This window comes from Pan paniscus, chromosome 4 (genome assembly GCF_029289425.2).
Source record: "Pan paniscus chromosome 4, NHGRI_mPanPan1-v2.0_pri, whole genome shotgun sequence".
Classification (NCBI taxonomy): Eukaryota; Metazoa; Chordata; class Mammalia; order Primates; family Hominidae; genus Pan; species Pan paniscus.
Window position 1 is genome coordinate 88,546,710 of NC_073253.2, and position 24,596 is coordinate 88,571,305.

At 34.9% G+C, this 24,596-nt stretch overlaps 1 protein-coding gene across 4 annotated transcripts in view; it reads left to right on the forward strand.

Annotated features, from left to right (window-relative positions):
• The window catches only part of CDH12 (cadherin 12), a 1,103,355-nt gene that overhangs the window by 1,044,401 nt on the left and 34,358 nt on the right, over positions 1-24,596 (forward strand). For all 4 annotated transcript variants that reach the window (XM_055112489.2, XM_055112491.2, XM_034960250.3 and 1 more), the window contains one exon: positions 7,294-7,547. In XM_055112489.2, the coding sequence (XP_054968464.1) occupies positions 7,294-7,547 (254 nt within the window). The remainder of the gene's footprint in view (positions 1-7,293; positions 7,548-24,596) is intronic.

Consider the following 24,596-nt stretch of genomic DNA (forward strand, 5'->3'; position numbering starts at 1 on the left):
AAATATCTTCTGTTGGTTTACTGTTTTCATTTCTGATGCATTATTTTTCTTTTTACTCACATAGCATGTAAAGTTTGGAACGTTTTGCAAATAATTTAGAAAAATATGTTTTACTGATTCTACAAATAGGAAAGCTGAAGCTCAAAGAAGGAAGATAATTTTTCAAAGTCACACAGCTTGCTGTAAATCATAGTATATGTTTAGAAAGAGTATACTTCCAATTATTGTGTACAACAATGCATGTTAGAAAAGATAATTGGCCTCCCCAATAGTCATGATTTATACTGTATGTGGACATGACACATATATTTTATTTCAGCATTTATAGTATGTGACGAAACCCTCTGTAATTTTTTAGGGGAAATATCACTAAAAACCTATGTCTAGAAGCACTAGAGTTTCTTGCAATTCTTTTTTGTTTTGTTTTGTTTGCTTGTTTTTTGTTTATCTTGGTTACTAAATTTATTCCAAAAATTACCGCTAAAATACAGGCATTACTATAATGACCATGATTCTTAAGATAATTTGTTAAAACTATGAAAATTTTGCAGAGTTGCAAAACACTAAAGTATAGTAATAACTTGTCCACAGAAAAATTAAGTGCATTTCTAATAAATAGTTTTGTTACAAATATTTTTAAGATAAGTTATGTAAAATGGATATTTCTTCATTTAAATATTTTTGTTTACAAACACTTTTTGCCTAGTAATTATATCTTTCTTATAAGCTTATATATTATTAATTTTCTAACAAATGGTGTTGAAATTTTGTCCAAACTAAAATCTACGTTTTAAAACTTAACTACATTTCATTGTTTTTCCCTTTGTTACAGGGACATTCTCACCTGATATAGTGGCAACTTTTGTTCATCAAATACAGCTTTTTTATATAAAATATTGAGTTGCAACCTTTTGTCAATGATGATGAGATATGCATAAACTCTCCCACATCTCTTCCCAGACAAGAATTGACTACTATATTGATCATAAAACTGAGTTTTAGGAAACCTGCTTTTTCATTAAAATGATGCTTGTTCTGAACATCTTATCTTTATTGTTCAGCCTAGTGTAATAAACCTATTTATAAGAGCTTGCTCCTAGTGTCTGTGCATCCTGGTTCAGCCTGGTATAAATCTGTTTTCTAACTGCTTGTCTTAGAAAGAATCTAGTCTGTTTCAGATAAGCCTACATCCTCGGATCATTTGCGTTCATTGACGGTATTCCTTCCCATTGCCTATTAAGACCTACTAGATAATTGAGAGTGTAGAGCCTTATCACTCAAGGATATATTTTCCTAAAAGTGATGGCTTTACTGTGTTGGTAAAAATAATATAGGCTTACTATAAAAATTGAAGTAATACAGAAGAGTAAAAAGTAAAAAGGGACAAAACCACAGCTACAGTGAGTCATAATATGGCATAACTGGTTCCTTTGCTCAGGGCCGTTTGGGAGGAAATCAAGGCGTGACTGGGGCTATGATCCAATCTAAGCCTTGGAGTCTTTTGTAACCTTACTGGTTCCTAGCAGAGCCAGTTCCTCGTGGCTGTTTGTTTTGTATTGTTGTTGTGTGTTTGTTTCGTTTTTTTTTTTTTTTGTGGTAGTTACTACTTCCTTGTGGCTCCTATGACAATGTTGTTAGCTCTCACCAAATATCAGGTTTCAGTTCCCACAGGCACCCCTTGAGCACTTGCCACTTGCCACATAATCTCCTATAATGACAAATTTACTTCTTATAAGGCAGGACGAAAAGCACCTGCATCACCCCTTTCTTTTAAGGGGTCTCCTGGTTAGATCACACGTCTCAAGTAAAATCTCCTTAATTAACTCAATGCCAAGTGATTAGGGACCCTAATTATATCTGCACAACTTATTTTTCCATAAAACTTAATAAGTTTATGTGAGTGAGATGTCATTTAATTTACAGGCCTCTCACACGGTGAATGGCAGAGTCATTGCACACAGAGTAGAGGTCATTGGGGGCAGGAATATTGGGAGTATCTTAGAATTCTGCCTGCTGAAGCTATCATTTTTTCAAATTCCTCAAAATATCTATAACCATAGCTATCCATTTCCACTCAACATTATCTGGAAGCATGAGGAGCCCTGGAAGAGCCCAGGTAGCTATTCTCTTATAATTTATGCCAAAAAATTGCTTATTTCCCTTTGAAATGAGAAAATCTTTTGGCACTTAACATTTCATTTAGTTTTTTGTGACCTGGACTTCAGCAATGTAAGAACAGAGAAAGTAGTGCTGTAATAGCCCAATGGGCTCTTCCTGCCCATTGCACAGACAAAACCAATTCTCTGAGACCACGGTACTGCAGTAAAGAGCTTATCTGACACCAGGCTAGCCATGTGGAAGACAGAGTTGTTACTCAGATCAGTCTCCCTGACGGCCCAGAGGTTAAGGTTTTCCAAGGATAGTTTGGTGGGCAAGGGACTAGCAAATGGGTGCTGCTGATTCATTGGGGATGTCATCATAAGGGTGTAAAATACAGTCCCCCCCATGCTGAGTCCATCTCTGGGCAGGGAGCCATAGGACTGGTTGAGTCATATGCCACAAATCTGGGTGGGGTTAGAGTGAAAAACATCTCAAAAGACCAATCTTAGATTCTGCAATGGTGATGTTATCTGTAGGAGCAATTAGGGAAGTTACAAATCTTGTGACCTCTGTTCACATGATTTCTGAGCAGTAAGAGATTATAGAAACTACCTATGTTTTAGCAGAATTCAGGCCACTATCATAATCCTAATCTTGTGGACTTTCTTTGTTATGCAAACATGGTTTTGGCCCAGGAACAAGGAGGGGATCAGTTATAGGGAGGGACTACTATCATCCTTGGTTCAAAGTTAAAGTATAAACTAAATTCCATAGTTAGCTTGGGCTATGCTGGGGAATGAGCCAAGACTGCCAGCCCGTGAGGCTAGAAGCAAGATGGAGTCCGCCATGCTAGACTTCCCTCACTGTCATAATCTTTGCAAAGGTGTTTTCAGTGTGGGAAATATAGGCTCTTGGGCCACAAAAGGTTTGCTGAAAAATTACTGACATGAGGGAGATTGATTAATAGGAGAAAAGGCAAACAAATTATTTAACGTGTATATACAGGTGCCTTCAGAATGAAGACCCAATTTCCCAATAAGTTACAGAATCTAATCACCATCTCAAGGTTACAGAAAGAATGGTGGCCCAGAGCATGGACAAAACCAGGTTGTCTTGGTAAATCACGTTTGGTGGCAAGAAAGGTTATGAGAGGGAGAAAGGAAGTGGCTTGGCTACCAAAGCCACTTGTTATGTAAATGAAACCTCCCTCAGAGAAAATAGATGATAGTTATTTATTTTCAGACTTTTAAAATTGTCAGGCTCTCATTGGCTCCTAGGTCTGGGAAAGGCATAGAGAAGACCTGCCCACATTAATGGGAATTCTTTACAGATGCAATTTTTCTCCCACAAAAGATAGCTTTGCAAGGCCACTTATATTTTCTGGCCCTGTGGCAGACATTTCAAAATACGTCAGAGAAATATCTTGTGGGGTAAAATATTTTTTATTTCCTTCAGTGGCAAAAAACAAAGAAGTAAAATTCCCCCCTTCCCCAATTCCTCCCTTGAGTCTCTGTAGAGCAATTGAGTATATCATATTTCATTTCTCTATAGTTGTGGTTCTTACTGCACAACTCAATTAGATGAATTGTTTCCTGAACATTCTGGTGCCACTAATCTTCCCTTATAGAAACAACCTAAAGAGAAAGAAGCTGCTCAACTAAATTATCTTTAGTCAATCATTTCTTCCCCTTTGAGAGGTTCATAACCATTAAATGGGCTCCAAGCAATGCCACAAAGTTCTCTATTTATTGTGCAAGAGATAAATTAGTTCAACCTCACAATAATGTATGTCTATCATAGAATATGATTTATTTTCTAGCACTGAAAATAATCCTATTTATTCTATATTTATTTCAAATGCTGGGATTTTTATTGATTGTGAAACTAAAGTTCATTCCCCCCAAAAATGGAGGGTAGTCAGTCAGATATGTAGGTAAATTCAATTAGAGAGAGATCACTGCTGGTTCTCTTTGCCCTTTCTGAGCTATATACCATTTTGTCAAGTGGGATTGCCTAAAAGTCAGGGTCACGAAGAAGTAAGTCCACCTAGGAGACTATGGTGGCATTTCTCTTACAATTTTCTTTAGTTCTTTGATCACTACAGGCTATAAGTTTTCAGTTGCAAAAAATCTGTATGTACAGGATTCTTTTATCTTACTCTGTCTCCCTGACAACCAGATATTTGCCTGCTGTTATAGGTCAGGGGTCCTTAAAAGGCATGGAATACATCTCATCTCTTTTAAAGGTTTCAAAATTCTCCTTTCATGTCTGGCTTGAAAAGGAGTTACCTGTAGAGAGTCAAGATTATCCAGATAACAGTAGTGTGTAATCAAGTAGGGAAAAAAATTAAGATCTTATCTAGAAAGAATTTGCCAAATCATATAGATAATTAGAAGTACTTCAACATATGAGAAAGTAGAGAGGGAAATGGGGAATGATTGGTACAAACGTTTACATTCTAAGATAGAAGTTAATTTTTGCCTAAAAAAGGGAGTAAGTATGAGCCAGGTCAGCTCAATTTGCTTTCTAGGCAAAAGGAACCCTAAGGTGATAAAAATCAAAGTAGTCTTATACTACAAGTTAAGGATACCTAACATAGACAACTTATACTGTTTAACACTTATAGAGCATTTAGAGTTTGGAAAAACAGAAAACATATTTTTATATGTTCCTTAATTTGAATTAGCTAGTGCACGCTTCTATCTTACACATCATTCTCTCTCCGACATCTTCTAACATATTGAATATCTCTTAAACACATGTAATTATAGAGAACTTGGTACTTCTTCAAACTCACTCATTAAGCAAGATGGCAATATTCTGTAATTTGTTGAATGAATTGAGAGGCAAGTCTTGTCTTTTCATCTTTCCATCCTTACAGGATGCATGTCAAGCCTTGCCACCCCGTAAAACATCTATGTGTGTGTGTGTGTGTGTGTGTGTGTGTGTGTGTGTGTGTGTGTATTTTTTTTAATTCACTATAGAATGATTTTATTTATTAGAGGTTTTCTCTTTTTTCTAATCTAAATTTACTCTCGTTAATAACTCAAATTACTATTAATTCACCACTCAGAGGCATAAAGAATAATCCTAAGTAATGTCAACATAATGGCCCTTCAAGTATTTGAAAATGTGTGTCTTTCCTTGCCTTGGCAGTAATTATAGTGGTTTCTCATTTTTGGCTTTGGTAATATTTTATCATTCTAGTCTTGCAATAAGTTGTCTTTTCTTGAGTCTGATTTCTTTAACAAAACACAGTATTCAAGCTTTAGGCTGATCAAAGGAACATCACTGGGTGATCCTCTCTCTTTTTTTCAGATACTACACTTCTATTCATGTCATCAAAGGCCACATTATCAACCATCGCATATTATGCATACTATTCTTTGCTTATATAGGTATTAAGAGAAATCAAAATTTCTAACAGGAGAAATATGAAAATGAAAGGAAATCAATATTATAAGTTAACAGGTATGAGGTGAGCAAATTAAAATATAGAAAGGTAAAAAGAAAACATTGATTACAAAGCAGATAAACACATGAATAAAAATATGATAAAAGGAATACCTATAGGGAATTAATATAGTTCCTGCCGCATAAAAAAGTATGGTGAAAGAGACTGATGTCATATTCAAGTGAAATTGCTGTTTTGTTATAATACATTCCATGAAATTGTGAGTTTTCGAAGATTTAAAAGTGTTTTTTTGTTTTTGTTTTTGTTCCTCAGAGGAAATGCATAAAATGGCAATCATATCTTAGAAGGAGAAAAATATCCATCCTTCCTTTATTTTCCCCAGGTGTACTACAGTAAAGGAACAGGTACTGACACAGCAATTAGCAACTTACTGGGGTCAGACTTGAAGGAATTCCTTTAGAAAACATAAATTTTTAAAGGTCCCAGAAAATCACCATGTTAATGTTAAATTCGTGATGTCTCAGATTTTCTTAGATGATCAGAGGCCAGAGCCATTGACCTTAAAATTATCACTTAAACAAAGCACCACAGCAGCACCATATTTCAGGAATAGTGTATTTTCAGTTATTGTGGACATAAAATTAATATTTAGAGTGAGGGTGCAAGTAAGCAGCGATAAGCTAAAACTGAGCATCCATGACTCCATAGAAAATGACTTTCTTATTATGTTTCACAGCCTTCTCTAATTTAGTCATATATATTAATATATAAAGCCACAATTCTTGGTAATGTGTATTGATGATGTGTTACCGCGCCCATAATTTATATATACAGTTCTGAGAACACACACACACAAAAATTCTTTTTAAATTAGTACTATGTATGCTTTTAAATACTGATACAGACATTTACTAGTAAAAAAAATAAAAAAAGATCTAGACATCCCAAAGTATTTAATATAAGATGCCATAAAATAAGACAACAAAATATGGAGTTTTCATGGGACCACTTTTTCAATACCAAATTTACAGCTAGAATCTAGAGTATCTTCAATGATCCTATTTCATTTTTATTCATTTTTTTGTTTATCATTGCTTTGTTCCACTAGATGTCAGTATTGGATAAGAGCAGAGAAATGCTTCCCTGAACATCTGTTCTGTTACTGTTTTAACTTTGCTCATATAAAATGATTAAGCCCTACCTAGCATGTATGTCTGCACGTAAATGATGTGAGTTTTTCAAACATAGGCAACTGATGATCTTTACAAGTTACCCAGAAACTTCTACATGGACGTGATTCTTTTCTTAAAATGTTTACCTTGCTCCTGTAATCCCAGTCCTTTGGGAGGCCGAGGTGGGTGGATCACCTGAGGTCAGGAATCCGAGACCAGCCTGGCCAACATGTTGAAACCCCGTCTCTACTTAAAATACAAAAATTAGCCAGGCATGGTGGCGGGCGCCTGTAGTCCCAGATACTCTGGAAGCTGAGGCAGGAGAACCGCTTGAACCCCAGAGGTGGAGGTTGCAGTGAGCCGAGATCACACCACTGAGCTCCAGCCTGGGAGAGAGGGAGAGACTCTGTCTCAAAAAAAAAAAAAGAAAAAAGAAAAAAAAATGGTTTGCCTTGTGCTGCCCTTACCCACTAATTATTAAGAAAAATGAAAATTTTAAACCAGTATAATTGATAATAACTTGCAAATTGCTCTGAAGTAATGTTCACCATTTCTGCCACATTCTATATAAATTTACTCCTTATTCTTAATTTGTCCTCACTACAGCCTTTAGATTTTGAAACAAAGAAGGCATACACTTTCAAAGTTGAGGCTTCCAACCTTCACCTTGACCACCGGTTTCACTCGGCGGGCCCTTTCAAAGACACAGCTACGGTGAAGATCAGCGTGCTGGACGTAGATGAGCCACCGGTTTTCAGCAAGCCGCTCTACACCATGGAGGTTTACGAAGACACTCCGGTAGGGACCATCATTGGCGCTGTCACTGCTCAAGACCTGGATGTAGGCAGCAGTGCTGTTAGGTGAGAAAAAGAAACATTTTTTTCTATGTTTCAGGAAAACAAAACAAAACAAGAACAAAAACCAGAGAACCAATTCTCTGTCCAAAACTGCATGATGATTTAATTATAGAATATGATGCTTGAAAACATAATGACTTTACATAAGAATAGAGGAAGTGTTATAGGATTGGGGGGAAAATATATTATCAACTATTGCAGCAGTGTTTACTAGTGGTGTTATAACCAATAGAGGTCTGATTCTCATGTCACTCAAGGTAACAAATCTCAACTCTTCATGTATAAATGGGATTTAATAACATAACCTTTTAGAGAATGATTCTCATAATTAGTAATATTAAGATACTTTGAAAGTGCCTAGAGTATAATAGACACTAATACATTTTATAATTACTCTAAAATTTCTGACCCCTTACCCAAAGTTAGTGTTTGAAAAAGTTATTGCAATTTGCATGTCATTTTTTCCAGTGTAACAAACGTGTCTACTGTTGTTGAGGTGAAATGAGTAGAGACACAGTTAGAGTCAGTCCTAGAGTAAAATGAATTTATGGAATTGCTCAAAGCAAATGCTTTGCAAGAAGCTGCTTCCTGCTCATCTCTCTCCCACTGTCACTCTCTCTCAACACATAAAGTCCACTAGTACCATCAAGACATAATACAATTTCCCTTTTCCTCATTTATGCATTGACCCAGCAGTATGTTTTGAGACTTTATTTCCCATTCGTTCTATTGTATGCTTGAATTTTCTGCCGCGTGCCTACAGCTGTTGAGAAACCAATTAAAAGACAAGTATGAGATTTGTTCCTGAATCTTCTGTCCCGAAAGAAGCTTACTATGCAAGAACCAAAATAAGAAAATATTAGGTAGGTTTTTAAAGCAAAAACACTTTATTCTATTGACATACAACAGACAGATATCTTGTAAGATTTTACACTATGTGGCAAATAAAGATTAAAACAATGGATCAAGTGTTCAGTAGTATCCTTAACACAGTAATTGCATATAGTGATATCTCAGGAAATGGCTTGACAGCATACGTAACTTGCTCTTTGGATTTATCTGAATCCATCACCTATAGTTATATGAACACTACCTCAGTCAGTTCTAGCTGCTACAATCCATTAACACATACTGGATGTATTAGTATGTTTTCACACTACTATAAAGAACCACCCTGAGACTGGGTAATCTATAAAGTAAAGAGGTTTAATCGATTCACAGTTCCACATGCCTGGGGAGGCCTCAGGAAACTTACAATCATGGCGGAAGGAGAAGCAGGCGCATCTTACATGGCAGCAGGCAAGACACAACGTGTGAAGGAGGAACAGTCAAACAACTTATGAAACAATCAAATTTTGTAAGAACTCACTCACTATCATGAGCAAAGCATGGGGGAACCACCCCCACTCCCATGAGCCAATCACCTCCCACAAGGACCCTCCTTCAACATGTAGGGATTACAATTCTAAATGAGATTTTGACTGGGACCCAGAGCCAAACCATATCACTGGATGACTTAAGTAACAAACACAGTTCTGGAGGCTAGACAGTCCAAGATCAAGCGACCAGCAGATCCAGCGTCTGGTGAAGACCGGCTTTCTTTTCAGCAGGTGGTCATCTTCTCCTTGTTTCCAGACACTGGAGAAAGAGAAAGAGAGCTCTGTCTAGAGTCCCTTTTGTAATGGTAAAAATAACTTCATGAGGGCTCCATCCGGATGAACTAATTACCTCCCAAATGCCCCATCTTTAATACTATCACATTGAGGTTTAGGATTGCAAGATGTGAATTTTGGGGGGATATATATCATCTCATAAGATTCCAATTCTGCCCACCCCAAATTTATGTCTTTCTTACATGCAAAATGCAGACATCCTAAGGGCCCCCAAAGTCTCAACTTCTTCTAATATTAATTAAAATCCAAAGTGTCATCTAAATATCATCTAAGCCAAACAAATGTGAGACAAAAAGTACAATTCATCCCGAGGCCAAATTCCTCTCCAGCTGTGAATCTCCAGCTGTGAAACCAAATAAATTATGTGTTTCCAAAATACAATGGTGAAGATATTCCTATTCCAAGATGTAGAAAGAGGAAAGAAGAGAGGGGTGAGAGGTCCAATGTAAGTCCAAAACCTAACAGGGGAAACTCCATTAAACCTTAGTCTCAAACATAATCCTTCTCTAGCTCTATTCTTCACCTCTCAGGCCCACTAGAATGGATGTCCCACTTTTGGACTCACTAGGGTGGCAATATAACCTCCACCACTCGGAGGGACACCACCCATGCTGTGGTTCTCTGCAGTGTCCTCACTCATGTGCAGTGGTCACACTCTCAGGGCTCCACTGAGCGACCCTACCCCAATGTCTCTTCTAGGCATTGATCCCAATGTTTAAAATCATTATGGAAGCAGCCATTCCACAAGCCTGGTGACATCAAATCACTGTTGGGGTGATTTGGAATTCTTCCCTCGATTTGGAGAATTATGAATGCTCATAGCTGAAGAGCTATGTGATGCTATTTAACAGAGCTGCAGAAGTTTGATGATCTTCTTTCATTTTACCACATTTCTGTTTTCTTTAGTACCAGCTGGCAGTGTTTCTGCTATTATAATCTCATCTGTTTTCCTGGCTTTTTTTGAAATAGCAGATGAAGTTCATGGTTCACACCTATACAAATCTTCTTATTAAGTAATCAATCGATCAACCCTTAATGTTCTCTTCTAAACACACTTTCTCATTATTTTGGAACACGGACGGGGCTGAGATATTTCCAAGTCCTTAAGCTTTGGTTTCTTTTTACTTAAAAAATTCATCTTTATTTCATTTCTTTTATTTCACATTTTACTGCAAGCAGTTGTGAGGAACCAAGCTACTCCTTTGACACTTTGCTTAAAAATCTCCTCAGCTAAATATCTAATAATTTCATCACTCAAAAGTCCTTCTTTCCACAAAATACTAGACCATGAACACCATCCACCTAACTTCTTTGCCACTTACTGACCTTTCCTCTAGTTTCTAATAACATGTCTTTATTTCTCTCTGATAACATATCAGAATGTCTTTTACTGTCCATATATCTACCAACATTCTGTTAATGACTGTTTAGTTGTTATTTGGGAGGACAGAATATTTCTCTACAGTTCTCTTTTCTTTCTGAACCTTTAACAGAATATCCTTGAACATTCATAATTTTAGCACTTCAAAACTCTTCCAGCCTGTACCCCTTACTCAGTTTCAGAGCCACTTCTACATTTTTAGGTATTTTTTATAGCTGCACCCCTACCGCTTGGTACCAATGTCTGTCTTAGTCACTTAAGGCTGCTGTAACAAATTACCGTTGATGGAGTGGCTTCAGCAACAAACATATATGTCTCTTGTTTCTGAAAGCTGGAAAGGTTATGTTCAATGTGCCAAGAGATCCATTGTCTAATAAAGGCCTGTTTTCTATTTAGCAGAAAGTCATGTCCTTGTATCCACACAGCAGAAAGAGAAAGAGAGCTGTCTGGGGTCTTGGTTAGAAGGGCACTAATCCTATTTATGAGGACTCCACCCTCATGACCTCCTTACCCCCACAAAGCCTATCCATATATCATACATTGGACATTAGGATTTCAACATATGAATTTTGGGGAAACATAAACATCCAGTCCATAACAAATGCTTTTATTCTTGAAGAGAATCAGTAATCAGGAGAGAACGCTAAAAAAGCTCATCTGTCTTTTAAAAAGAAATAAGTATAACAATTACTGAGCACCCGTACATTTCAGGCTGAATGCTAACCAATTTACTCACTGAATTCAAACTATTGTTTTACATTTCCATATTACAACATGATTCACTTCCAGTTAAGTTCCAGAAAACCATATATGGTTTATAGGGCTATATGCAGACACACACACACACACACACACACACACACACACAACACACATCCACATATACATTCAAATATTTGTTAGGTATTCTCCAAAATCTGCTGCCTTGGTAATTATTATGTATTAACCTAACATTATTTATCAGTCTTTTATTTCTGAAGCCCTTGGATGTTCTGTTGATAATTACAAAAGAAGAAGATGCCTGGTGAATAGATTTACAGGTCTTTTTAAAATGTGAACAGTTATTGAAAAAAACTTGAAGGTTGCAACAAAAATAATTAAAAGGTAAATGAAGATTAATTAAAACTCTCTGCAGGTCAATAAATAAGAATTTACATAGAGAAACTATGTATCTAGAGTAGAGAACATGCTATGTTGTTTAATTTACTGTTTGTGGTATTTTGAAGACATAAAAGAATGATGAGGCCAAAATATTAAGAAAAACATGATTTTAAGGCAATACTTAAGAACTAGAAAAATCAAAAATTTCCTAAGTAAAAAACATTATTAGGTAAAGATACACGTTCCAAATTCAAGAAAATTGTTAGAGTCAAGACCCTGGTGTGAGGAACAGAGAAAGGTTAACATGAAAGAAATTCTCCTGCTGTAAGTGTGTTTTTTATTTTGTACGTTTTATGTTACAGTAGCTAGTATCTGACAAGTGCTACTTTATATGAAATAAAGTAGTATACCAAGTCTTAGTTCTAATGAGTAGCAGTCGGCCCACTTGACACAGATGGATCTAATTGATCCCCACAAGGGGTTGTCAAAAGACAGAACTGTTTTTGAATCAACATGAAACCTGTCTTTGTTCCATGTCCTTGGAGTGAACAACAAACTTGAATAGTGTCAGCTAAGGAAACATGGGGTATGAGGCATCATCTTTCCTTGTTCTGAAAATGTGTTTACCCACTTAAGAATGAGAGTGAAAATACCTTGTGAAAACTAAGAATTAAAGTGTAAAATTACTCGACATGGTTAGATATGCTGTTTGTTTTGTTTTCCTTTGCTTAACTGTCTTTTCACAGAGTTATTGTGCAAGATATTAATTTAGGACCTTGGGTATTTTATCATCATCATCTTCATCATCTTCATCATCATCATCATCACTAAGCACAGCAAAGAGCCACATCAATGCCACAATCAAGGACTGAGCCCGTTTTGAAGAAAGGTTCTCTCAGGTTTCATGACTAGCAAACACACCCTGTCTGGTTCCTTACTCTCACCCTTTGGCCCCAGCTTAATTTCTAGTTATTCTTTACTTTTCTAGCCTTCGCCTTTTGATGCACTGATTTCTTGTTTCTAATGCTGTATATTTGTTTGAGGTGAACACTGCTATTATATAGTTCACAGAAACAATTTCTAGTGAGTCAAATGAGACTGGATTAAGTATATCCAACATCAGTGAAGTAGGGGCTTTTCATAACAGCAAGTTCTTGAGTTTAGAAAGTTAAAACTGTTGATTATCCAGTTACACTGAAAGATATTATTTACTTTGAGTATTAGTGATTTGGGTTACAGAAAGATTTCAGTGGGTAATTTTGCTCAATATGTACCACTTTTCTTTTGTTCCAAATGTATAACAGTCTGTTCTCCTTGGAATAAATTTAAAAATAGAACTTAATCATATTTTTATTAAATTAAAAAATAGATTATTTAATTTTAATCCATGTCAAAAGAATTAAATAATAACAGAATGGTGATGTAAAGAAAATCTATTTTATGTATATAGACTTGCATATATAAACTCAAAATTACAGTGGTTAATAGTGCAATTTAAAAGTGTACAGATTGTTCCCCGACTCATAAAGATTCATCTTACAATGTTTTCACTTTGCAATGGTGTGAAAACGATATGCATTCAGTAGAAACCATATTTTGAGTACCGATACATCCATTCCTTTTTTCCCCTTCAGTTCAGCATTCAATAAATTACGTAAGATATTCAACTCTTTATTATAAGACAGGCTTTGCGCTAGATGATTTTGTCCAAATGTAGGCTAACGTAAGTTGCTCCAACAGGTTTAAGGTAGACTAGGCTAAGCTAGAATGTTCAGGAGCTTAAGTGTCTTAGATGCATTTTCAACTTAAGGTATTTTCAACTTATGATGGGTTTGTTGAGATGTAACCTCATGGTAAGTCAAGGGGCATCTGTATTTGTCATCTTATCTATGCTTTTGTTTAATGATCTTTCTAACAAAAACCCGACACTTAAAATCAAGTAGGTAATTTAAATAATAATCAGAAAACATTTTCAACTACCAAAAGTAGAATACAATGTTAAATTATACTAATTAGTTGTTAAAATAAAAATGCCTGTTTCCACAAAAATGATCTTATATTCCAAATCTAGTCTTTTTACCACACTTTTGTAAAAATTGCTGTAATCAATTGGAATTGATTTTTAAGAAACTCTTGATTAAGAAAGTATCAAAGTAGCTGGTTTGCATTTGAAGGCCCTTTTCAATATGACAGAAATCTTAGCATGTGTGCAAAAACGTAAGTTCAGACACAGCACACTTTGGGAGAGAGAAGAAAGAGAGGCCCAGCTATCATGTGACATTCTATAGCAGTATGTATAACTTCTATTAAATGTTTGAAAAAATGCCCATGCTCTCTTTCTCATCTACCTCACAAGATTTTTGTGAGAATTAAATGAATTATTGGTATAAATGTTTCTAGAGCAATATCTGGCATATTTAGTGCTACATATGTGATTTATTTTCTTCTGCTTCCCATTAGTATATAAACTGCACAGCAGCAGAGATTTTTCTACATTTTTATTGATAGATCCCACACACCTAAAATATTGCCTAGTGCAAGTGGATAGTTAATAAATATTTGTTCAATGAATGACTTGACCTGTATAATACTAATTTCAGCTAAGTATTAAAATGGCATAGTACTCATTTGTGTTTTCTGCATGAAGAAAAATCAACACAGTTACTTCCTTTATAAATCTAGAAAAATATCTGAGAAACTATGATAATTTCAGTATTTCAACCCTCAGATTTGTTCCAAAATGTTGGATCACAATTGTCTCTAATAATTAACTGATAGGAAATGCTATCTTAAAAAAAATCACATTTATTTTTGTATGGATTATGATCCTGTAGCTTTGCAAATAATCGTGAACTTGTTGTCAGATGCTTCTTTGATGATTTTGAGAATATATACATTATATTAAGATTCACACTGTGAATACTAAAGGAAATAGATATGATATGGAGGTCTCAAAAAAGATGAACTCTTTTATCTTAATGAATGTTCCATAATATATATGGATAATATTCTTCTTCCAATACCTATATGAATATTTAGTACTTTCTCAGAAAGCATGCCATGAAAAATAAAAGTAATTTTCTACCAACTGAATAATAAAATGTAAAATGAGAAAAGCTGATTAGAGTTATACAAAATGAGAAATTGGGCTCTACATAAAAAAACATTTTAAAGTTCACATTAAGAAAAAATAGTGTGTTAGTTTCTATGACAAAACTATTCTTCATGAATTACTTTACTAATTCTAAGTGAAGGCAACTGCTAGCTTTTAACAATAGCTAGGACTGAAAGTACCTCTAAAAAATATATTATAAATTCTTAGATCATTTGACTGTATACAGGAAACAAATATACAGAAACAATGCAAAACATGTTAAATGAAAAAAATAGATATTTTGTACAAATTGATGGACATAAAAGAAAAACAGAAGGTTTGATATGGAATACCTCAAAGAAACTCAGAAACAAACAAACCAATAAAAGGAGATGTAGAATTTAGAAACTGCAAGAGTAGCTGAATGTGTTAATCTCTGGGGATTTTGCCCTACTCATCTTTTTCACAACTGTGGTATACTGCGTGTTTAGGACCCACAAGAGAATTATTTCTCTGAAGTTGGTTTTTGCATGAAGTCTCTTTGCAAATGTGCTGATGGTATTTAGCTTGTATTAACTCCATTTATAGAAGCAAAGAAACTGAAAAATCATTTTACTAAAAGAAAAACAAAAAAAGCAAACAAGAAAGAGAAGAAGAAAAAATTTGCTAAGAAAATAGAGATCAACTGGACTACAATTTGCCAACAGAGGTTAATCCCCATAAAGTTCATGCCAGAACACCCAGGTGTATGAGCCCTTAAGAAAAAAAGACATTATATTTACACATCTAGATATAGATCTACCTATATTAGATTTGAAAAAACTCACATGCACATATCCACATACATATACATGCTATATTTTATTAGTACATTGCATTATACACTAGAATATATCTTCTACATCTACATCTTTTTCTTCTAATTAAAGAAAAATTTTTAAATTAAATTAATTTTGCACACAGTATATGAAACCTTATTCAGTATAGTCCCAACTATATAATAATAATATTTATATATTAAAATATTTTAAATATATAAACAATAAATAGAAAATGCTCTTCTTGAAAAATACTGTAATAATCAGTGATCAAAAGGGCACAAGAGAAATGAATCATTTCATAAGCTGTTCCAGAGCATTCAGTTAAGGGAATATGAGTAATTTTCAGAGCGCAAATTAGCTAAACAGTAGACTAATCACAAGCAGGAAATGCAAGCTTAGGTAGAAGGAAAAGGAGGAAAATAAAACCTTTCTTTCAAATATGATGTCTATATTTAGGTTTCAAATGGTAAGCAGCTCTACATAAAATGGCACCGTTCTTCAGAGCCATTTGGCCATGACCTAATAAGAGTAAATAAATCCAGTGGTGACCTGGGATAACAGGCACTGGACTTAGTTCAACAAAATAGTTATAATGAAGCTCTCTCAAAAGGACTTCAGAATAAATATGTTTGAATGTTCAAAAATGTAAATTAAGGTATTCCATGTTTGAAATATGACCAGGACATTATCAATAAGAAAAGTCAGATAAAATAATTCAATTTACACATATAAGTGCACTGTATTATGAATAGAGCAATATATTCAGTAAGGAACTCTTCATACTTGAAAAAAACTCCCTGTATAATGAACAACACAAAATAGTTTTTTTGCTATTCTCATTTGAGAGAATCTGTTAACACCAATTCAAATAGGTAGTAAGTAAAGTTTAAAAAATGGTACGGTTTTGTAAGAAGGAAGAAATAGATGCTGTCTAGAGGGATTTAGCAAGTCTTTATGGGGAGAACATGAGCAAAGCAAAAAGGTGCCTTTGATTTCTGAGGAAATTAGGAAAGTTCTGTGACATGAATGGGAGGAAAAAAAATTGAAATGATCTGACAACCAAGTCCAAAATAAGGGACTTCTGAAGTCCCTAGAGTCAAAGATACTTCTAAGCAGAAGATATCAGATATCAACATTTACTGCACACATTCTTTACTTATTTAGTCAGGTATTACAGTCTGCATTTTTTAATATCTGATAAAACTGAGACTCAGGATGTTTAAAGCTATTAAGTACAGAGCCTGGACTTAATCATTATTTGTCTAAACCTCATTTTCTTTCTATTAGAGCAAGCTGCTTCAAGGTGTCCACAGAGTAAACTAAAGGACAGGTGTAAAGCTTTGGGGGCAGAAGAAGTTCTTGTCAAAGATACAGTTATTTTTGCTCTGAGTTAAAGACAAAATACAGTGGTCAGATAACCAACAGAATGGCAGAGGAGAAGAGAGTTTTGAAGTTAACTTCCAGATCCGTAAGAAACCGTGTATGACTGTTCCAAGAAAAAAAAAGGGGGGGCAGAGGAAAGCTTAAGCAACTTGGAGGAAAATACAAATACAACAATTATAATTTCAACATTATGTAGATTATGGTATATTTCTTCTTCTTTAGAGATCTATTTTAATCATATTGCATGTGTACAAATGGGAAATTTAAAGACAGAAGACTTACTTTTATTAAATGATATACTTTTGTAAATAGTTTCTCATCAAACATTTAAAACAAGCAATAGAAACCATCTAAACCATTTAAGATACAACTTTTAAGTCTAGTAAGGGGAAAATAAAAATGAGGAGGAAGATAAGAAAAAAGAGAAATTGATAGGAAAGTAGGAACTGGTGGTTTAAAAAGTTTGAGAGGAACATAGTGGGATTTATTTGTGATTGCTGATGGAGAAATTACAATTGACATATTGTTGCAGGTGGCTTAGGTGCTCAGTAAAATGTTTGTTAAAATGAATTGAACTGAATTTGCTTTCTTTAATTGTCTTCCAAAAGGCAAAACAAAAACATTGGCAACTAAGAAGAGATAAGAGTAAAGACAGTTTGATCTACTATCATTATCTTAACAAAATAACATTTTCTACTTTGACCTGTATCATTATTAGCAGATTTTTATTGTTTAAACAATGAGGTGTAGTACTTTCACAGGAATTTGGTACCATCAAGTTCTTTTTACACATGTAGTTGAGAACTGGGGCAGGGTCAAAGTTAGCGTTTCCATTGATGGTGAGAAAATTATTAAGCAAATTGAAAAGTACAATTTTAAGGGAAATGCTTACCTAATAAATAGAATAAAAATTTTAAAGGCGTTTCTGAAAACTAATTTACAGTATAGGAATAAAACCATACTCTCTCAAATGGCCTGTGCAGACTAGGTTAATGTTTTAATTTCTGATTTCTATTCAAATGTTAAAACCTTTTTTTTTAGCAACAATCACTGTACATAATTGTATGAACTTAGGTTTATTTTATTATATACAGATTATCATCATATAATCGTTTTTTCACTTAAATCCCATCTACTCACCAAATAAGTATGAGATGAGTCAAACATACTTTCTGTTTAAATATTTTGCTCATTGAAACTCATCTGTTAGGCCAAATTACACAGTTCATGTTATACCGTTGTGATTAGTTGCAATTCCAATAATATTTTATCCTTAGATAGTAAGTAGACTGCTGCAACCCGACAGCAGAAACACGATGTTTCACTCTGTGAGGTTGTAACTCCTCAAAATTTCTATGCCATTAAGAACTGGGCCATATCTTTTCCAAAATTGTCCAGAAAATGTAGGAATGGTTTCATTGCAAGTTCATTGATGGTCTTTTCTTATAAATGTCTCTCAGTTGCTATCACAATAGAAAATATTTGTGCTTTAGTCAGGCACAGGTTTTAGTCAGTCACATATAGACAGAGCACTGGGAAGATGCCGGGAGCTAGTATTAGGCCTGTAGTCTAAGACCTGGCTAACTATGAGAAGATGCTGAAGATGCTTAGCTGAGTAGAAACTGTTCAAATGGGTGTCAGCTATATTCCAGAAGATATAAAGCTTTGTTGGAGGATATCATGCAGAGAAAGGAGCTTGCCAAGTCTCACAAGGTGACAGAGATAAAAATTAGATACCAGAAAGTAGCGAATGACAGTCAAACAGAAGCACCATTGTGTGAAATAGAGCCTGGATATTTGTGTTTATGGTTTGTACTGTACGAGTTTGTGTGGGAGCTTCGTAGTTCAAGTACTAGAAAGTTGAAGGTTATGTGTGCCACGACTTGATGCCAGATAAGAAAATGTGTGGGTAAGGAAGAGTTTTTATCTGGGAAGTAATACAAAACAGTATGAAAGGAGAGGGAGAAAGGGGGAAAAGGACATACACGTACACTCACACGCTGATACACATGACTCTATCCCTATGCAACATATACTTTATCTTATTTCATTTTTATAACAACACTCATGGTTACACTATTAGGGAGGTATTATTTTCCAAATTTTATAGAACATAAGGAGAATAGATATTGGAATGAAAGATCCCTAAACTAATTGCACAAGGTAAGTGAATAAAATGTATATCACCCTAATTCTCTCTATACAAAACAATTACTGTGCTTCATGCTACATTTCATTGCATCTCAGTGGTGGTTAATCTATGTATTGCAAATTCTACTTCAGCATTAGGCTGAATGAACTAAAAAATTAAATATGTTTACTCAGCTTGCAAGATATTGGATCCTAGTGGATTGATATACAGAAACACATAACTAAGAGATAAACATATTATTTGATGTATATATTATGTAAGTCTTTGAATTTTAAACTCGTTATCAAAAATACCTAAAATTTAAACATAACCTGTATATGTGGTGATTCACTGTATGAAGTTAGACTTCTGTTTGAATCAATTTGTTAAATTATAACATATGCTACAAATATTAACAAACAAGGTGATCAATTTTCCCAATCTTATCTGGGAAAACTCTTGAGGAGTTTTCTGGGCCTAAAGACACTCACTGTAAAAACTGAGAAAGTCCTCATCAAATCAGAAATAATTGATTGTCCCAAATAAGACAGTCTTAAAGCTCTAAATATGTTCCCTTGATGTAGAAATAGGTAACTATTATATAGGCAGGAAGAATAGGATCTGTGCAAAGAATTCAATACAATATTTAAGTGGCAGGTGCTATGTACAAACAACATCCCAGGTCCTTGGCAACCAGAGATGAACAAAGCTAGTCTCTGCTCTCAAGAAATTTAACAAACTTTGGGTAAGTAGGATAATCACGTCACATACACAAAATGTATACAAGCTGTGCTATATTTGCCAACATCTACATAATAATTGAATATTATTAGCATTAAAGAATGATCTGTTCATTGCAGAGATTTTCAAAGATGGAAGTAAAGAAAAGCTTTGAAAAATATCATGCAAGTTAACTGGAATTCACAAGAAAAGAGTAAGGGATTTTCAAAAATGAATGGAGTTTCCACTTAATGAATGGCAGCAGGATGCGATCTATAGACGCACTCCCCAGTGAAACAAAAATAAATGACATTCGTTTCTTTAAAAAATAAAAGACGCTCATTTACAGTCTGTGGAAAATTTTCTAAGAGCATGCAGCACATAAAGAACAATTTATTCAAGAAAAGCTACTAAAACTTGGTAAGAATAGCAAAAGACAGTGACACTTAACCCAGAACCTGCTCCCCGCTCCCACTCCTATGTCCCAGCTCGGCTTGATACAAATGCCCACCTGGCAGGTGTGGTAAAAAGACATGGTTTCTCTTTCCTTCGCAACCAGTCAAGGGATATAATATCTTACCAGGAGGGGCAGGATGCAAACATTACATAAAACTATAAAAATTAATAATTGTTACAATGTTTTATTGCACTTGTGACATATATGTATGTAACATATATAATATATACAATTATCACACATAACTACATAGAAGAAACATCTCTATATTTTACTCTAATTTAGTATGAATGTGAATCTGATGAGTTAAGTCATATATGGCAAAACTTAAAGCAGATACTAAGAAAATTAATTATATAATAAAAATCATTAAAGAAATAATTTCACACTAGAAAATATCCACTTATTGTAAAAGAAAGGAGTAGAGAAGAAATAAACAAAAAAGACATGAGAAATATAGAAAACCTAAAAATAAAATGGCAAATGCAAATACCATTATATCAATATTAGCTGTTGAATGGGAATGGATTAAACAACCTAATCAAAAGGAAAAGATTATCAAAGAATAAAAACTGATGACTATATGAAGTGCATGTCTGTGGCTTAATGGTACCAAAGTCAGACAACTTGAAACCTTGATTCTACAAAAACTCATGTGCTCATGAGAAGAGAGAAAGTGATAAAGCAAACGTGGGAAAATACTAACATAATAAGTGTAAGTGAAAGATGTTTGGAACTTTATTGTGCAATTCTTGCAACTTTATTATACATCTGAAATATTTTTAAAATATTAAAAATATATTAAAAACCAGTGATTCCTCTCAGTAGTATTTGAGAGTTTCTAATACAAATCATGCACCAAGGACTACTTATAGAGAAATTAATAGTTTTTTAACTATAATGTATAAGATCTTTCTTGACCTAAATCACTCATTTTTTTCATGTCATTGTGCTTCTCAGATTGTTTTCTATAGTAATTCTGAACAACTGATAGCTCCCTACACCACCTGTGTCGTTTTGCTACTGCTGTTGCAGTTTTCTAAAACACCGTCTATTCCTCCCCTCACTTTTTCTGCTTCAACCTCCTCTTGGATGATTTCCATATAGCCTTCTAATGTCAGCCAAATATCATGTGCAGGAAGGATTGCCTGAAGCACTAGGTTTTACATTCAATGTGTTTTCTTGGCACTCCTGCAGAGCCTTCTCTACTATCTCTCTTTCAGGCATTGAAACAGTCTGTTTACACATGTCTTCCCAACTAAAGTCTTCACTGATGGGCATCATACTTTACTTATTTTTATATGTCTCATCTCTAGAACAATGTCTAGTGTATAGTGGACACTCAGCAAATACTTAATAAATTGAAAAATTGAACACAGTGAGCCTACATCAGCAAATCTTTCAGAAATACTACAGTTAATAAGGAGTTTCAGTGGCAATTTTCTTCTTAAATTAGGCATATGGCAAGTTAAATGAGGTGCTATAAAGAAGTATTTTGAGAAATACTTTCTTGTTCAGAAAAGAATATGCGGTACGGAGAATTAAGCTCATTATATCTCTGTGTTTTCTGACCTTTTGGTGTGCTTTAACTTCGTTTTTAATTTTTGAGAGCATTCATGTGAGCTAAGGTACCACACTGAAATTGGAAGACATCAGTGCTTTCTCACTCCTCCAATAAACAGAAGAAATGTCAAAATTAGATTAACAGCGTGGCTCATACTTTATTCTAATAAATATTAAGCATCTTCTGGTTCAGAAATCAATTACAGATATACCTTGGATATATTGCAGGTTTGGTTCCAGACTACCACGATAAAGCAAATATTGCAATAAAGCAAGTCAAACAATTTTTTCATTTGCCAGTACATATAAACATCATCTTTACACTATACCATAGTCAAGTCAGTGTGAAATGGAATTATGCCCAAAAAAGTACATGCCTTAGTTAAAAATATTTTATTGCAAAACAAACAAAAAACAAAAACAAAACATTGAAGATCACCTGAGCCTTCAGCAAGTTGTAATCTTGTTTGCTGGTAGAGGGTCTTGCCTTGAACTGGATGGCTACTGACTAATTGGGGTGGTGGTTGTTGAAGGTTGGGGTAGCTAGGGCAATTTCTTAAGAAAGAAATGAGGTTTGCTGTATCAGTCAATTCTTCCATTCACAAAGTATTTCTCTGCAGCATGTGATGCTGTTTTGTAGCATTTACCTACAATGGAACTCCTTTCAAAATTGGAGTCAATCCTCCTAAAACCTGCCACTGTTTATTAACTGTTTATATAATATTTTAATTATTTTGTTATGATTTCAACAATATTCATAGCATCTTCACCAAAAGTAGAGTTCATCTCAAGAAACTACCTTGTTTGCTCATCTGTAAGAAGCAAGTCCCCTTTTGTTCAAGTTTTATCATGAAATTGCAGCAATTCAGGCCCATCTTAGGGCTTTACTTCTAATTTCAGTTCTCTTGTTATTTCCACCCTTCTGCAGTTACTTCCTCCATTGAAATCTTGGCCCCTCAAAGTCATCCATGAGGCTTGGAATAACTTCTTCCAAAATCCTGTTAATGTTTATATTTTGACCTCCTCTCATGAATCACCAATGTTCTTAATGGCATCTAAAATGATAAATCCTTTCCATAAGGTTTTCAATTTACTTTGTCAAGAATCATCATAGAAGTCACTATCTTTGGTAGCTATAGCCTTACAAACTGTATTTCTTAAATAATAAGACTTGAAAGTCAAAATTACATTTTTTGTCTATGGACTTTAGAATGGATGTTGTGTTGGCAGTCATGAAAACAACATTCATTTCCTTATACATCTCCATCTGAGCTCTTGGGTGACTAGGTGAATTGTCAATAAGCAGTAATATTTGGAAAGGATTTTTTTTTTCCTGAGCTGTGGGTCTCAACAGTAGACTTAAAATATTTAGTAAACCGGCTGGGTGTGGTGGCTCACGCCTGTAATCTCAGCACTTTGGGAGGTAGAGGTGGGCTACTCACGAGGTCTTGAGTTTGAGACTAGGCTGGCCAACATGGTGAAACCCCATCTCTACTAAAAATACAAAAATTAGCCAGGCGTAGTGGCATGCACCTGTAATCCCAGCTACTGAGGAGGCTGAGGCAGGAGAATCGCTTGAACCTGGGAGGCGGAGGTTGCGGTGAGCTGAGATCATACCATTGCACTCCAGCCTGGGTGACAGAGCAAGAGTCTGTCTTTAAAAAAGAAATTAATAAAGCATGCTGTGAGCAGATGTGCTGTCATCCAGGCTTTGTTGTTCCATTTGTAAGACAACAGGCAAAGTAGATTTAGCAAAATTCATAGGGGCTCTAGGATTTTTATAATGGTTAATGAACATTGGCTTCAACTTCAAATCACCAGTTGTATCAGCCTCTACTAAGAGAGTCAGGCTGTTTTTTGAAGCTTTGAAGCCAGGCATTGACTTCTCTCTAGCTTTGAGTGTCCTTGATGGCATCTTCTTGCAATAGAAGGCTGTTCTGTATACATTTAAAATCTGTTGTTTAGTGTAGCCACCTTCATCAATGATCTTATCTAGATCTTTTTGATAACTTGCTGCAGATTCTACATAAGTACTTCCTGCTTTACCTTGCACTTTAATGTTATGGAGATGACTTCTTTCCTTAAACCTCATGAACCAACTCTGCTAGCTCACACTTTTCTTCTGCAGTTTCCTTACTTCTCTCCACCTTCATAGAACAGAAGACAGCTAGGGCTATATTCTGGGTTAGACTTTGGCTTAAAGGAATGTTGTGACTGGCTTTATCTTCTATCCAGACCGCTAAAGTTTCTCTATAACCACAATAAAACTCATTTGCTTTTTAATCATTCCTGTCTTCACTGGAGTAGCACTTTCAATTTCCTTCAAGGACTCTTCCTTTGCATTCACAACTTGGCTGTTTGGCATGAGAGGCCTAGCTTTTGGACTATCTTGGCTTTAGGCATGCCTTCTTCACTGAGCTTAATCATTTCCAGCTTTTAATTAAAAGTGAAATATGTGTGACTCTTTCATTTGAAGAGTTAGAGGCCACTGTAGAATTACTACTCGACTTATTTTCGATATTGTTGTGTCTCAGGGACTAGAGAAGGCCCAAGGAGCAGGAGACAAATGGGGGAATAGCTGGCTAGTGAAGCAGTCAGGACACACAACGTTGATTGATTAAGTTTACAATTTTATATGGGTGCAGTTCATTTGCCTCAAAATAATTCACTGTTATTCAAAATAATTTCAATAGTAACATCAAGTATCACTGATCACTGTTCATAGATC